Source organism: Dermacentor variabilis, chromosome 1 (genome assembly GCF_050947875.1).
Source record: "Dermacentor variabilis isolate Ectoservices chromosome 1, ASM5094787v1, whole genome shotgun sequence".
Taxonomy (NCBI): domain Eukaryota; kingdom Metazoa; phylum Arthropoda; class Arachnida; order Ixodida; family Ixodidae; genus Dermacentor; species Dermacentor variabilis.
Genome location: NC_134568.1, coordinates 174,692,856 through 174,710,172, shown reverse-complemented (window position 1 = coordinate 174,710,172; position 17,317 = coordinate 174,692,856). Strand labels below are relative to the sequence as shown.

Genomic DNA, 17,317 nt, shown 5'->3' with positions numbered 1-17,317 from the left:
CCCTGCATGACGCCTTTCTTTATTGGGATGTTGTTGCTTTCTTTATGGAGGACTACAGTGGCTGTGGAGCCGCTATATATATATATATATATATATATATATATATATATATATATATATATATATATATATATATATATATATATATATATATCTTTCAGTATATTTACATACGGCTCATCTACACCATGATTCCGTAATGCCTCCATGACTGCTGAGGTTTCGACTGGATCAAACGCTTTTTTGTAATCAATGAAAGCTATATATAAGGGTTGGTTATATTCCGCACATTTCTCTATCACCTGATTGATAGTGTGAATATGGTCTAGTGTTGAGCAGCCTTTACGGAATCCTGCCTGGTTCTTTGGTTGACGGAAGTCTAAGGTGTTCCTGATTCTATTTGCAATTACCTTAGTAAATACTTTGTAGGCAACAGACAGTAAGCTGATCGGTCTATAATTTTTCAAGTCTTAGGCATCCCCTTTCTTATGGATTAGGATTATGTTAGCGTCCTTCCAATATTCCGTCATGAGGCATTGCGTATACAGGGTGGCCAGTTTTTCTAGCACAATCTGCCCACCATCCTTCAACAAATCTGCTGTTATCTGATTCTCCCCAGCTGCCTTCCCCCTTTGCATAGCTCCCAAGGCTTTCTTTACTTCTTCCGGCGTTACTTGTGGGATTTCAAATTCCTCTAGACTATTCTCTCTTCTATTATCGTCGTGGGTGCCACTGGTACCGTATAAATCTCTATAGAACTCCTCAGCCACTTGAACGATCTCATCCATATAAGTGATGATATTGCCGGCTTTGTCTCTTAACGCATACATCTGATTCTTGCCTATTCCTAGTTTCTTCTTCATGCGGAAGAACGCATGGACTTGTTCCTCGTAAATTGGCCAGGCGGACCCCATCTCCCTTGAACGGCTAGAGCCTTCCGTACAGCGGCTTGGCGGCAGCAGCGGGGGGGGGGGGGTGTTTCGCTGCTCGCGGCGGCGTGGGACGGTCCTCCGGTACTCGTCGCCAGTGTCACGATCCGCCCGGGTTCTTGAACAAGGGAGGGCTCGAGGCACGCTCCGTCAGACGGACGCGCCTCAGCGTGGTGGTGACGAACGATGACTGACCGCCGAGCAGCTGTGCTCGCCGGTGTTTATTGGTGCGGTGACCAATGGGTTGCCTAACTGCGCCTGGCTGGCCACCGAGCCTGGCCGGCCAACGATGATTGTGCCCGGGGGGGCGTCACATGCTTGCTACACCACCTATTGCTTCGCTTGCGATGGCACGAACTGAGAAAACCGAGGAACCTGGCTCGCTAAGCGGCGCAGAAATGCAACGACGTCGACGGGGGAATCTCGACGCCAGCGTGAAGCAGAACGCCTTTGTGTGTTCGCGGCGCACGCTGCGAATTCTGCCGCTCGCATTTATGAAGCTGAGCGCGTAGCAACTCAGCTGGTTGCCCAAGACACTACGGAGCCTGACCAAAATGCTCGTGAATTCACCGAAGCGACTGGGCAGCTGAACGCCGCTCGCCAACAGGACGCCGGCCGGCAAACAAACCTGAACCACGGTCGCCGACCCGCAAATCGTGCGCCTTTCGCTGCAGCGGACCGCGAGTTCACGAAGTCGGCACGCAACAGCTTCTGTGAAGACGTTTCCCACTTTCGTGTTCTACCCGCTCCTATGAAAGAGGGATCAATCATAATTTTTTATTTTCTTGTACAGTTTTACTGTTTGTACTGCTCGGCAACTCCTCGTCATCTTCTTCGTATTAGTCAGCGAACACCCATCGAATCTACAGGTTCGCAGCATACCAACGAGAGGCGCTTGTAATCCTGCGACTAAATGAAGCACATGGTCAAGGACGCAAATATGTGTCCTCGGCCGATGGACACCTAATATGTAGTTACTCTACCATGGTGTTCTATATATCGGAGATAGTATAGTAGCAGAGATTCACCAACACGACATTTTCAACCAGGTGTCTTTATTTCATGCTCTCAACAATGATGCTGAGTGTCGTGCAAGGGTTGTTTCCGGAAAAGCACGCGGTGGCCGAATATAACAGAGCCACCCATGCTGCCACTGTACCTTTATTCTGGGATGCTTAGTATCTATATTCAGCGTTCTAGCCGTTTCAACTACGCGCTGCCATTGAACAGAAGATTGCAGCATGCCCTGCGAGAAACTATGGAAGGTATTACACCTGTGGAATATCGGATTAGTGAAAAGTGTATACTGGAGAAGGCTTATAACATGATTCTAAAGAATGTAGCCTTGAGAAGATTCCACAGGAGGGCAAGTCCTGAGGATAAACGTTTGTTTATGACAACCTATAACAAAGCTACAACCTCGCTTGTTTATAATCGCACAGAATTCTTTTGTGAGTTCTTTTATTTTTATATATACTTTTTTAGGATAGTATTGCAAAGCATCAAATAACAAGTGCGTTTTTTTTTCTACTCATTTTCACTGATTCTTGCGCCGCACGCATAAGCTTTGAGATATGCAGATGGCAGCAGCGACAAAGTGCGCACAGCGACTTCACAGCCGTTGTCAAGCTCGTTCAGTCCTGCCGTGTTTCTCTGACATACCGGCCGGCACATATTCTTGCCTGCAGAGCGCGTCGACAGCACCCTGGGCCCGTTGAGCACTATATGTCGGGCCGGAGTATCATCATCAGCGGAAAGCACCTTAGGGTCTATGAAACCTCGAGAGCAAGGCCTTAGCTACAGGGTCCATACCAAGAGTATTTCGTGAGGATGATTTTTCGCACGGGCCCGACTGTACGCGATAACAGCCTGGCAAGTGAAAACATTGGGGCGCTAAACCGCAGGCCTCAAAGAGGTTCTATGTACATAACTGCTGTATACATCTGCTGCCCTAGGCACCCTAGGTCAGAGCCCCGGAGAGGGGACTGCTAGCTCGACAGTGGAAGGTTTCGGCCGCTATCAGTAATAAGGACGCTAAGCGACGATGCGACGACGCCAGCGATATTATTATAAAAGGAGGAAACAAGTGGCTATGACCGCAGGTGGTGCGCGGAACAGCTTCTGCGATGGGAGCGGAGCCGGGGGCGGAGTGGGGGGGGGGGGGGAGGGAGGGGGGTTCGCGCTAAGCATGGACCGCGGCACTCGAAAGGGGAGCATTCTAGGAAAGCGTCAACAAAAGGCCTACGCTCGCAGGCAACCCTTGCTTCCTGACTTGCTTTTCCTGCGCGAAATAAACGGGGCTTAGTCCTGGCAAGTGAAAAACGTGAAGGGCAAGCGGCTATGGGGGAGGGCGTGCTTGACCTTCGGGAAGGGTAAGAGAAAGGATTTGGCCCGCCAGTTCCTTGCAGACGAAAGCTTCCCCCATATCGACAGCGTGTGCTGAAAATTGTTGTACACACTACTGCTGCATAGATGTCGACGAAATAACTGGCTGTCAATCGTGTCGTATGGTCTTCTAGTGAGAGGCTATGTGGTATGTACACATTAAATATATCCTAGAAAATAAAAAAGTCAAGAGAGAAAGAAGAATAATGTATCACATATATCAGCAATTGCTTCCACATCACAGTTGCTCTGGCACTGAATGAAATGGCTGCGTTGCACGAGGCGCACTAAAGCACGCAATAACCGCACGAAGTGCACTCGTATGATCGTCCATCTGCGGCCAAGTTTAATGCGGCATTTGCCTTTCCTAGGTTGAGTAGCGTTATACTGTCAGTAGCCCATTCTAACATCCTTAACAAATGATCAGAACAGAGAAAAGTGCGGGTAGATACTCGATGCGTCATCTCGTGTGTGCACTTTAATTTTGGCCATGCACATCTTGCCGATTAGATGAAGTCAATAGGGCTGGCGGTAGTTTTGCGGTAATTCGTGGAACGTAGCCGCCTTAGTGGCGTGCACAAAAATGGAAGATTTAGGCATGGCTAAATAAAATGATGGTTGTACGTCAAGAACATGAAAATTACAGGTTCTAACAACGCCCATGGTCGGCTGAGGGAAATAAAAACCAGCACAAAAATGCTAATTCATGTGAATATAAGGTCGGACGAAATATGCGCTTGCAAAAATGTGATCTGCACATTAAAAAAGCAGCAAGCATTTTCATTCCTATGTGGAGAGGATAAACGCTGGCAGGAAAAAATGACACACCATCTATAGAGGGAGCTAACAAATATCAAAACTAAAGCTTCTTAAGAATGCCAGCCAGTTGGAAAACAGTATTCAACCTGACGTGTAAGTGATCTAACTCACAGGTAAGTGCTAGCCTTTACTGAATGAATACTGAAACGCTGCATTAAATATTCGCACGTCCATGCTTTGTAACAAACTTCTTTTCAAAGATTATGTAATTACGTCAAGGTTATCGGTTAGATTTCAGCTGTGGTTTTCCGAAAACATATATAGTTGTAAACTCAGACTAATGTAATAAACACAGTGCTTGTCCTTATGATTGCGCAAAAGAAAGTGCTAGTTTCAAGGTGTCTCGTTGCCGCCAGGTAGGTAGAAAATCCATTAGTCAGAATTTCCTTTCTTATCTTTTAGTATATATATATATATATATATATATATATATATATATATATATATATATATATATATATATATATATATATATATATATATACATATATATATATTGCGAAAGCAAGTTCCATTATTCCGTGAACAGGGCCAGAGTCATTCACACCTTAAGAAGAAGCTTTAGCTCGGGCCCAACTCCGATACCGCCTATTTAAATACGTGTAAAACGCAGAAACGCTTTTCTGAGATTCTAATGAAATTTGTTGCACTTGAGAGGTAAACTTCAATTATAGTAACTGTTGGAAGCAGTATTTCGATTTAGGGCCTGAATTCCCTAAAAGTTTTTTTCATGAATTCGTAAGTTCGAAAAAAATAGCACGAAGTTTACAAATTCGTAGCTCTGCACCAAGAACAGATATCGCATTTCTGTAAGCTGCATCCTCTATATATCATCTAAAGCGGACAAATTTGATATATCAATTTATATCTTACGTGAATTTGTTACATTGTTTACTAGGGTTTTACGAAAGCTATATTCACATATTACTCGTATTTTGAGAGGTATGTGTAATACATCAATTTTGTCCGCTTTAGACGTACTATTAGGTGCACTTTACAGAACTGTGATATCCACTTTTATTTCTGAGTTACAGAGTTGTAAGCATAATAGTTTCGTTTTAGAATTTGCGATTTTTACCAATTATTATTAGGAAATTGACGACATAAATAAAAAATCGCAACCAACAGTCACTAGGCTCTAACTTTTGCTTTTAAATGCAACAAACCTCAACGAATTTGGTGGAGTGGTTGCCGAGGAAAACGATTTCTCCTTTCCCGCGTAATTATACAGGAGCACGTGAGCCAAAGCCTACTCTTAAAGCAAAAGCTTACACGTAAAATGCCACTTTGGACTCTAGCTCCATTACGTAGAGTGCTTGAGGTGGGTTTCTATACAGTGCGAAAAATGAAGTGAAATAGAAAGCAACAGTTGCCACTCGATACAGAACAAGAAAAGAGAGAGGCTAATAGTGATGAACAGTTTCACCGTCATATGTTTGCTTTAAGACATATCGCAGAAAAATAAAGGAAAGACTGATGCTAACAGATAATTGATTAGAAACTGGTCAGTAGTAATTTAAGTGCCAAAGTCTGGCAACTAGAGGGTTGGGCTTGCTTTCTACATCAGCTACTGATAATCGCTATGTACATTTCTCTTGCCAAGCTTCTTGTAAAATGCTGAAAAATCCTAAATGTGGGCATAAACTATATAATTGATCAAGAATAGAGCAAGTCGTTAAGTTTGTGATGTCTATATACATGAAGGTCTAATGGAAGTCTATGCTAGTGATAGAAATGATTAATTATATGCATGCATCTCTATCTTTCACTTACATATAGAAAACGAAAACACTTGTCAGAGATGCAAATGTGCAGATATGACTCTCAAGTGTGAGTGGGAGCGTCCATGTACACAAATGTTGAACAGTTTGGTTTTTCGCACAGGACGTCTCCTGCCGGCCTTACTGCGTGCCGCCATCTATCAACTAGTAGGGACGCGAATTAAAGGAGTGAATTCAGGCCGGACAAAGATTATCTTGGAAGAACTTCAAAAGCGAGCGAGATGAGTAATTTGTTTTCTAATAAATAATTTTGGCTATATGCTCTCATACTAGGTTTAAAACTTCAAATAGCCTAGTATTGTTATATTTATTCCCTTATAGTTAGGATAATAGACAGTTAGATATGAACGCCAATATCATTATGCCTCAGTAAATTTTGCTTAAGCACATAGACTTACTCTGTAGTTAGGTTTCTTAACGCCTTTCCTGTTAACGCAACATACGATTAGCAATATTACCGGGCACTCATGATCATTTCAAAACTTGTTATCCACACAGAAGTGACGATGGCGAGCTCAACAGGCATATGAGGACTGAGCCTAATGCTAATCCCATAACATTACACAGTGCATTCGCATTATCTGCGCATTCTTTGTCATCTTCTTTGTCTTTTTGAAAGGCTGGCTCTCAGAGCCTGTAACATCCCTCCATGCGGAGTCCTTCTATAGAACATCTTTCCATTAAGCAGCACCAGTACCATCAATCAATAGTTGAGAAGAATTCAGCATGCAATGTATACGGGAAAGAGCATGTGACAACACAAGGAGCACATGTTGGCTGCACCATAAGACTATTCCTTCTGCCCAGCTACATCTACCAGAAGACTAGCACAGAAAAACGAGTATCTTTAACAAAGTGATTTTTGTGCCGGACATCATGTTAGCTCGGCAGCTGAAGTGACGCCGCATGACTAGCGTTTTGTCAACTGTCACCCTGCGCAGCCAGGGCGAAAGTTGCAGCTGTGACAGCTCTGTGCTGTAGTTGTCCGATCGGGGAAGCGTGAGCGCCAAGGCATTCGGTGGTTGCGTTGCTGACGATTCGAGGCCAGAGGTGTCCGGTGCAGCAACGGGTGCTTCTGTTTCACTTCCTTTGGCTACTGTTGGCCAGCGTACGCAATGATTGAAAGTGATGCTTTTGTTGCCAGTAGTCAGGGTGGTCCTCGAGACGAGACGCCCCGGTGCTGTGCAGCATAGGGACTATCACGAGGCCTTCACTTGCATCAGGCCAACCTCTTCCACAGCGTGGTCGGAACCCTCAAAGCAGTCGTCGACGAACTCTTCCATGGCATTGTACAGGTGCGTAGTGACGTGGCTCAGGCCATGCTTTTCATCCGGGTACACCTAACGAAGAAAATAGGAGACGCAATTGAAGCCATCTCATTTACAGAAGACAACTGGAGACTTCCTAAAACGATTAACAGTCAGACTATCGCAATACAAAGACGAAAGAATAAGCGAATTCAGCCTAAATTTACGTGAGTGTTCTTGCGAGCTCTTCGTATATTTCTTCAATCTATAAGACAAAAATTGTAATTCCACAAGATGCAAGTAGTCTACGTCTGCCAACAATAATTTGATAATTACCGTTCATCAATTGTTTTACTGTCCGCACAACCTGGGAGGCGCGTAAAGCGTGCGTCGGCGCGTACGCACTGTATGAAAATCGGAATTGTGACCATGCACCCCACCTGCCCATACTTATTCGAGACTTTTGCATGGTTTTCGTTCTTATATAGCCAGTGCATATTTAACCCTATCCGTGCCAATTGTTCAAGAGCGCAACTCTTAGGCGCCCGTTACTGCGGCGAGCGTCGGCACCGGCGTCCCTCGTAACCGAGCAACGAGCACAGCGAAGGATGAAAGAGCGAACGCGGAGCGCAACGGAGGACGAAAGACGGCGATAACGAAGAAAGCGCAAGGAGGAGGGTATGGCGAAAGCGTGAGAAGAAAAGCACAGTGCTGCTCAAGACAGGCTCTGCGGCGACGATGGCTACGAGATGGCGCCAGAGTAGTGCGCGTCGTATGTTCACCGGTAACTACACCGATACCATATGGAAACAAGGCGCTGCATGAGCGGAGGTCTGTCTGCGGCAGCTGCTGCGAGTCGCGCCCACGCGTCACCCACGCGCTGCATCTCGCTATGTCCCGATTAGCGAGGTTGTCGCCCCATACTTCGCTCCGTTTGCAACGTGCCGCACGAAACAGAGTGTCCGCGGCAGCCAATATGTCGCGAAATGAAAACACGTATAGAGCTGCGCTCAAATTTCGCATTAGGGAGTATCGTAATCGTCGGTGAGTGCTCTTTTTTCAGAAAACCACCAAAGTTTTACGAATTTTCTTCTGATTGATTTATTGTGAAAGCTTTACCATTGCAACGTTAGCAGTTCATTTGTTATTTTCTGTTGCCTTTTAAAGTCAACAAGTTTCTTAATGTTTCTGAGTTGCGGATAGGGAATACCACAGAAACAGTGTACATGAAACGCGATATTTCTTGGAACAGAAGTCAAGCGTGCTTTTGTTAGCCTCCATGCAGCATGTTATTGCTGGCGTGACGAGTAAAGGAAATCGCAGAAGCACCTGCGACAACGCGTTTTTGCTGAGCTACGCGTCCACGCGAGTGAGGTCGCCAGAGGCTCTAAATCATAGTCAGAATCGTTTGTACTAAGTTGAAGCTCTGAACATGGCTCGCTAGAGCTTTCCAGAGCTTATTGCTTATTTTAGATGAAGAAAGGTCCCAAAACACCGTGATTCCGGCATTGAAAAGGCGGTCGTCGTCACTGCAACCACCTCACTCCGCGCCGCCATTTTCAGAACGCATGAAAGTCAGAATTCCGTTCTTTTGCTTCCATTTCGTACCCGCCAACTGCGTCCTCAAAAGGTTAGTTTTCTGAAAAGCTGGTGACATTCAATTGTGCAGAATTCACACCAATACGATGAAACGACTGCCACTCGTCTGTGGCACTCTGTAGATGAAATAATATCCCTGGACGATTGAAACTCGTCCTTGGCACGGGAAGGGTAAAATAATTGGGGGCACCGTCAGGAGAAACGTGAAAGAAATGTTAAGACGGTGCAGCTGTAGCATATACGTATTAAATGGCGCAAGCGTGAATGAGACAGCCCACTGCAAAAACAATGCACGAAGTGCAAGAAGCCATGGATGGTATTCTCGAGAAAGTGATCGTATCCCTTAAAGTGATCTCTCGAAAGTATCACCCCTGTATGGGGAACCAGTGCTGGCCAGGAGGCACTACGGAAGTTTACATATGCTGTCGTCGTCCGGTAGAGCGGGCACGAGAACGGAAGGGCATATTGAATGATAACAGACGCACCGCCTGTATCAACGTTTGCTTCAGCCGTGATGAGTCTGGCCAAACTGTCCATGGCGATGCGAGGATAGCATGTGTGTTCTGACACGCCAGTGACAGATCAGCGATATCGCAGCATGTGCTACTGGAAACTTTCCTCCGCTTGCTAAGCTATGTGTTACCGCGCTGCTATTGATACGCGAGGTTTGATAACTCATTGTTTTGTCGCGCCGCGCATCCATCACACGCCAGCTGCACCTTGCTCGTATGCCAGTACACTTTGCCCTGCTGAAAGGTTGTATCAACATCTCCCTTGTGTGACTTGTGTGTCCCGATTTGTGCTGCGGCTGCCCCTGTCGTGCATGAACTTTTTGCAAAATATTGGCAATACTAAAATAGCAGCCCGAGAAATTTTAGAGCACAGCTCTTAATGGCCCATTCCTGCGGCGAGCGTCGACGGTGGCGTAACCGAGCGAACGAGTACGACAGCAAAAGATGAAAGAGCGAGCGCGGAGTGGCAGATGAAAGACACGAGCCGCGAACGGTGGAGACCAATGAGAGCCGTTCAGTGAGACCAGGCCCGTTCATTGACCTGCGCACGGAAAACTGGTTTCATGCGGACAAAAAACATGTCAAAAATCATGCGATCCGTATTATTACACTAAGAGTAATCGCCGATCACGTGTTACAGAACTGTATCGCGATCTTAACGTACTCTGCATTACTAATCTTATGAAATTCAATGTTTAGATTTTTGCATATCGAACAATTAAAGACAATCACCTTCTAAAATTTGTTTTCATGAAAGGAGTTACCAATACAAATTACACACGTTTTTCTCCAAACAATTTTTACTTCCAAAAGTGTGCACCAACTATGGTACACAAAGAGTTGGCTTTCTTTTAATTAAATCGTGGAATTCTTTATCTTATAATATTAAAGCTGCTGTTTCCGTGTCATCATTTAAGCGTTTGATTTGTGATTTCATTCGTAACCAATAACACAACTTGACAAATGAAATAACCTGTCTTTTATCGTTTTTTGCTGAATAATGACTATGTATTCATTGACTAGAACTGCTTAATCACTGAAATGTTTGTACTTAATTATTTTATTATTAATTGTGCTAGTGCTCGTATTGTATTGTAATTGTTTCTTATTGCTCTTTTTTACTGGTTAGTAGTTTCTCATTTCATGTAACATATCATAGCAGGTCCCCATACAGTGTTTTCACTATGGGATGTCCTTCTGTACAATATCATACCCCCTTTGTATATGCTTTTTATCAGAATAAACTTCGAACTTCAAACCCGCCCGACCGCTCGATGCATACTCGTATCTGGTCTCAGCCGGACCGCTCGTTTCGTACTACTGTCTGCTCGCGTCAACTCCCGCTCGCGCTTGTTTCGGTTGTCACAGCTTGCGATTGTTTTGCAATCTGATTGTATGCACGACGCGAACTGTGTAGTACTTTCTAGAAGCCAAGCGGCACCAGCGATTGCAGTGGAACCTTCAACGTGTCACGTATAAAAGCCGACGCGCTTGACCCATAGATCAGATTTTCGACGATTGCCGACTCTGCTGCATGTCTCTCTCAAAGTCTTTGCCTCAATATATCGCGAAATGAAAACACGCATAGAGCGGTGCTCAAATTTCGCATGAGGGAGTATCGCAATCGTCGGTGAATTTTTCTGCACTTGCTCAGATGATGGGTAAGCGAAAGTGTTTATAGCCATCGTTCGCTATAATACTGAAAATTTAGGCACACGGTGTGGGATATGCTTGAAAAGAGCTCTAAATTTACTTGGCAGGTGTTTTTTTCCTTCTGTGTAGTTCGCAGGAAAATGGCAGTCAGTAGCGCTAAGGGGTAACGAACGATTGCTCCTTTTCTTCTTTTTTTTTTGGGGGGGGGGGAGGAGCCCGCGCAAGTCATACTGGCCGTTGATTTTTATAAAATACCACTGCAATAAAATTAAAAGAGTTAACATATGACAACACGAGCTGATGCCGGGTTTTTAGGTCGACACTCCCAACCTGACTGAGCAGCGAACGTTGTTTAACTGCGCGAACAAACGGACCACAAAGACAGCATGGGACATGGACTGCGCCCGTCCATGTCCCATGCTGTCTTTGTGGTCCGGTTGTTCGCGCAGTTAAACAATGTTCGCTAATATCTACCAACTCGCCCAACAACATGTTCTTCTAAACTGACTGAGCAGGAATTGAGACGCTTTAGCGCGTGTGAAACATGCGGTTCGTTTGCCTCTCCTCCTGCGCGCTTCTTTAGACCTCCCGCTGGAGCAGAAGGAATTGATGACTGCCGTCGTGGCTACAGCGTTCTGCTGCTGAGCGGGTTCCATCCCTGGCCGAGGATGTTACACTCTGATGGGGGCGGAATGCAAGAATGCTCATTGTACCGTGGCTTAGGCGCAATTTAAGAAAATGACGGGCACAGTTCCCGAACGCGCCAGCAGCCTCTTCATTACACAATCATACACATATGTAAACGTAGCCAACGAAATGTCGAGTTATCGAGAAAAAAAAACTGTTTGACATATATTCTGAGCTATATTCATAATGATAAATTCTGCGGATATCGAGCTTAGCTATGCACTAATTCATTTGGATAATCACGTATGACGCGCTTCTGTGGCAAAGACTACTGCTCTCATACTTATTATTGAACTGTCATACGTATTATTGAACTCGCGTCGCCAGACGCGAGTTCAAGCGACAGTGCCGCAATTCAGATGCAGGACCATTGCTATATGGGCAGTGATCGTTCGAGAATTAGCAGCTAGTGCCCCTCAAAGGAAACGTGGGTACATGACCCAGGGAAACGCATCTTCTAATTACCACCTTACTTCCTTCTCTTTGTTATCCACGGAGTCGCCTTGGCCGTGCCCAAGCGCTGCGAGCAGCGTGAACCTGCTCACTCGAGGTGTGAGTGGTGTTCGTTCGCGAGCTCCGAACGATATCAACGTTACGTGGAGGGATTTACTCTGCCTTCTATGATACATTGTCAAGGCTGCGGCATGCTCTTTTTCTCTTGCGCTGTCGAGTATACGAGAAGGTTCTTGGGTAGGCTATGTAAGGATATTCACTCGCGTAAACCTTTTCCAGGGTATCCCGTGCTACTGTGCACGTGTCAGTGCTATGACCTATCTTCTTCGTCCCCACACCTAACGATCTCGTCTGTTCATGTGCGTGGTGCGTCATCGCGTCGTATCGGTCGTCGCTGAACGACTGGTTCACCAATTGCTCATGGCTGTGCGATTCGCAAGGGAACGGGAGCGTAGAGCGACTGAGAGCAGGTGCAGCGTGGTTTTGTGTAAGAAGGATTCTTCTGCATTTATTTCTACTTCTCCTTAACTATACCTTGCCGCCCTCCTAGCCCGAACATTATAGTACAAGTTCTCCTCACCTGAGTTCTGTAAAGAACCCCTTTCTTGGTCAGTTCCTTAGCAAGCATCATCGAGTGTTGGAAGTGAACATTATCTGAAATAAAAAGACAGCGTTTCGTCAGAACACGTTCACTTAATTCTTTCAACACTTCTTTTTAAAGAATGAAATATTAGCTCAAGCAAGACAATAAGTGAACAAGGAAATATAAGAATGTACGCAATCATGAAATCAAGTGTCGTACCTAGATCTTTGCACAATAATATAAAACCGATTAATAAAAAAGAGTGCAAGTAAACAAAAGAGAAAAAAACACACTGGCGCAATACATGAAGGACAAATACAGGTGCAAGACGATTTCAGGCACACAATATATTGTACTGAAAAAAAAAACCTGATACTGCTGCACTTAAAAGTGAAATCGGCTACTCTTAAATGGATAGCACTATGAGCGCTGAGGCTCATGGTTACTCAATTTTCTGGAAAAGCAGATAATTTTGCCTTTTATATTTTACGAACAGCACCAGCAACACACGATCTCAATTGACCTAATGATTCATCTTTCATGAAAAATATACATGTCTCAAATAACTTTTATGCATAAAGTCGCATCCCATAAAGGAAGAGCAAGATAATATTCTTGAACCGAAGCTACGCCATGGGAGCTATTCAGATTTAATACGCTAGGAAGCCACAAATGCTTCGCTAGGCCAAGTTTGCATTGAGTTAAATGAACCATTTTGTACTCGCAAAGGAAAAAAAGAATCCGATATACTGGCTCATGGAAGCTATTAATTTCATACTTGTCCATAAATAAGTTAAATGCAAGAACTTTTTAATAAATTTCGGACGTTACGTTTAGGACCTGGTATTTCTGCACCGAAACGGACGTCTCAAGTTTTGACCACTCCATCATTAAGTAGTTAATAGGTAAAAGGCTGATATACTATATCTGTTCTGAGTCAAACCATCGCTTGACGAATTGCGCGCTTGAAAACACAGACGTGCAGTGCGATTTAATATGTATTTTTTTCCTGCTTTAAGCACTCGAACATTTCCTATTTCGTAACCTTGACATCCTTTTTTGTTGCTGTGAATTTGTAATCATCTTAACATTTACACAACTATGTCATATTCTGATAAAAAGGCGAGCTTCGAAACTTGATTTTTCTTTCGTCAGCAAGAATTTAGAGGTATGCTTCATTTAACTTGTGGGCTGACTAACTAGTTCTAATGAGCCGGCCGTTTATGTATGCGTCCTGGTTCGCCTTTACGATAGGGCAAGAGGTTAAGTTCATTCTTAAACGAAAATACTTGATAGGAGCTTTGCGCAAGAAAACATATCTATCTGTGTGGGAAGCGAAAGGTGCCTTTTCCCCAGCCATCTTCGTTCAGTCGTGCAGCATTGGGAACAGAACAAATGCGCCTTTTGTTCGCAGTGCATCAAATTTAACAAAATACAGAACTCGTAAATGTGCGCCATGCGTTTCAGTCATCACCCTTTGCCTTCGAGCCACGTCAAGGCCCAAACACACTTGTCTATAGCGCGCGGTATCGATGCGCTCCCATGACGGAACCTGAGGGCGCCGTGTTGCCGCGAAGGCCGCTTAGCTCCGAAGCGTGTTGGTGTCGTTTGCTGGAGGTCACAGGTTCGGGATGACTTTCTTGAGAGCATGAGTTGAAAGTCACCACTGCTCACGCTTCTCACTCCGCAATGCAGACGTGTGGGCATCAGGCGCGCCTTTGTCCTGAATCTTGGCAGTTATCGAGGCTCCTATGATAAATGGTGTAATCCAGGGGAGACTGTAGACGTAGCTATTCAAAAATCCCCATAAGAGTTCAGTATACTGCTCGAGAGCCGCGGTGAAACACGGAAGACCACGAGATGCCGTTGGCTAGCTGCCTTTTGAATGCTTGTTCTGCCGCTACGAAGCAGTGGTCTAGTCCGCGAGGACGGCCGATGCATAAGTTCGTGGAAATTGCCCAGTTGAACAAAAGTTAGCGCAATATTGCGCATATTAATACCGCATCGGACAGTGACTGCTTGACCGAGGAAAGTCGACCGAGAGCTGCAAGCAAACCTGAGAAGAGTGGCGTGCAGCTCACGGGCCGCAGCTTGGCCTCCTCTCGTGCGATAATTGATGGGGGCGCACTGCGAAATGCACCGCCGCGGCCGCTCCAACAAAGCTCACAAGGTGCGGCCTGCCAGCATCACTGGTAATGAATGAACGCGCAGCAAACATGGTATTTATAATTGCCGCCGCAGCTTCCGCTGGTGCTGCTTGTGTTCAGGGACTGTAGGCACTTCAACTGGAAGATATGTGCAGTCACAGCGTACGTTACGTTCGAGTGGCCGTTCTGTTTTGCTGTAACGAGACGAAGGCGTATATATATATATATATATATATATATATATATATATATATATATATATATATATATATATATATATAGCAATAAACCAAAGGTTTGACATTTTGCATTTGGGCCCTGTGAGCTGAACTGCTCACAAAACTCAGAATGTTGGTGCTCAAGATGTTGCTGCTGCGTTATGCCAGATTGCTAGCTTAGGGAAATAGTCTCTTAAACACGCACTGTCATCACACTTTATTCACACCGCCTAGCCCACCCACCGTGTACATAATTTGCGTTTTCCAACAATGTATCACAAGAAAACCGTAATATCAACCAGTAGTGAAAATACTTGCGCGCTGGTGAGATAAATTTTAGTGCTAGGTGAGAAGATTAGCCGAGCAAAAGGTTTGGCATGCTACAGGTTTAATATACAAGGTGTGTGTTTATTTTTAACTGCACCAATATTTTTAAAGATTGTCAATGGCAGAGAGCACAATTGTAACCCTTGATCTAAATTACTCGATGAGGCGACCATTACTTATACGAAAAATTGAAATGTCCAATTGAATAATTAAAGTAATTACGCTAATTAATATTTCAATTATTTACTTTACGCCACATATTTCAATTTACGAATTATAGCCGCTGATTTCGCACGGCGTATGCACTTGGAACGAATTATCTGGACAGCACCAGTTACGAGATATTAATTTTCAAAGTGTCCGTCGAAATGCGTTCATGTTCCAGTTACTCTTTGTGCTTTAATGCATGAAACAGCGGTTTCCTCAAATGTAACTCGAACACCAATGCATTTCGAAGGACGCTTTGAAAATTAATTGAAAGACAAAGCGCACACGGATCCAATCGCTCAAAAACTTGGAAAATTGCAGCAGTGAGCACCATGAAATGAACAAAGCAGAAAGTGAAGTTTATGGCCTCGTAAGTGAGCAAATATTATATCCATCTGTAACCTTTTGGCTGCACTACAGAAATCGAGAACATTTTGGCTGTTGACGGTGCCATAAAGTTTCACTTTCTTCATTTCATGGAGCTCACTGCTGCCCCATTCCGAGTTTCTGTGCGAGTGGATGTATGTGCGTTTTTTTTTCTTTCTTTTTCTTTTACCTCTCCCTTTGATCTCTTGTTATACAGGGTGTCTCAGCTAACATTAGCCAGAGTTTAAATATATACAAATGCCACATAGCTGGACAGAACAAAAGTAATATTGTTTGCCGTCGCTTGGAGATACTCAAACTATATTTTTTCATTCAGCCTAATGACATAATTAGTCTTAAACGACATCTCAAGTATTATAATTAGGTGGAAAGTGTCAATAAGGAAATTGCAGAGTGGCATGAAAAACTCCCGATACAGCTTTCTGTTCCTCAATACGTGCTACATAAAAGTGTTTTTTTTTTCCGAGCGTGAAAGTAGCCCACGAATAAACGCAAAGTGCCTCGAGCAGCCAGTCGCGCGGCAATTTTTCGTGCATTTGCGGGCTTCTTTCACGCTCGGAAAAACACTTTTATGTAGCACGTATTGAGGAACAGAAAGCTGTATCGGGAGTTTTTCATGCCACTCTGCAATTTCCTTATTGGTGCTTTTAATCTAATTATAATATTTGATGAGCTGATTAATTAAATAAGACTAATTATCTAATTAGACGGAATGTCAAAAATACTTTGAGAACCTCTAAGCGAGGGCAAACAACATTACCTTTGTTCTGTCCAGCTACGTGGCATTTGCATATTTTTAAACTCTGGCTAAAGTTAGCTGGGACACCCTGCATAATAAACCTGTAGTAGCATGCCGAAGCCTTTGCTCGGCTAACCTTCCCACCTATTATTAAAATTTCTCTCACTAGCACGCACGTGCTTTTACTACTAGTTAATATTATGGTTTTCTTATGATACATACTTAGAATACGCAAATTGTGTACCCGGTGGTTGCACTATGCAGTGTGAATAAAGTACGATGTCTATTAATAAAATAAAGTAAGAGACTATTATATTAAAGAAGTAAGACTATTCAGGGTGTCCACCAAGTTGACATTTCCAAATTCCCTGAGTTTTCCAGGTTTTCCCTGACTTACTGTGCAAAATTCCCTGAGTGATGCAGAACTATGTTTTATGTCAAGACGGGCTGAAACCATATCGCCCAATGCTGTCACTAATAATAATAATAATAATAATAATAATATTTGGGGTTTTACGTGCCAAAACCACTTTCTGATTATGAGGCACGCCGTAGTGGAGGACTCCGGAAATTTTGACCACCTGGGGTTCTTTAACGTGCGCCTAAATCTAAGCACACGGGTGTTTTCGCATTTCGCCCCCATC

General features: G+C 44.2%; 1 protein-coding gene across 14 annotated transcripts in view; it reads right to left on the bottom strand.

The window, feature by feature from the left end:
* Positions 1–1,967: 1,967 nt before the first annotated feature.
* LOC142588201 (prolyl endopeptidase FAP-like) overlaps positions 1,968–17,317 on the bottom strand; it is a 501,149-nt gene continuing 485,799 nt past the window's right edge. For all 14 annotated transcript variants that reach the window (XM_075699759.1, XM_075699816.1, XM_075699733.1 and 11 more), the window contains 2 exons: positions 12,646–12,719; positions 1,968–7,254 (listed from right to left, as the gene is read on the bottom strand). In XM_075699759.1, coding sequence (XP_075555874.1) covers positions 7,114–7,254; positions 12,646–12,719 — 215 coding nt within the window. In that variant the 3' untranslated portion in view covers positions 1,968–7,113. The remainder of the gene's footprint in view (positions 7,255–12,645; positions 12,720–17,317) is intronic.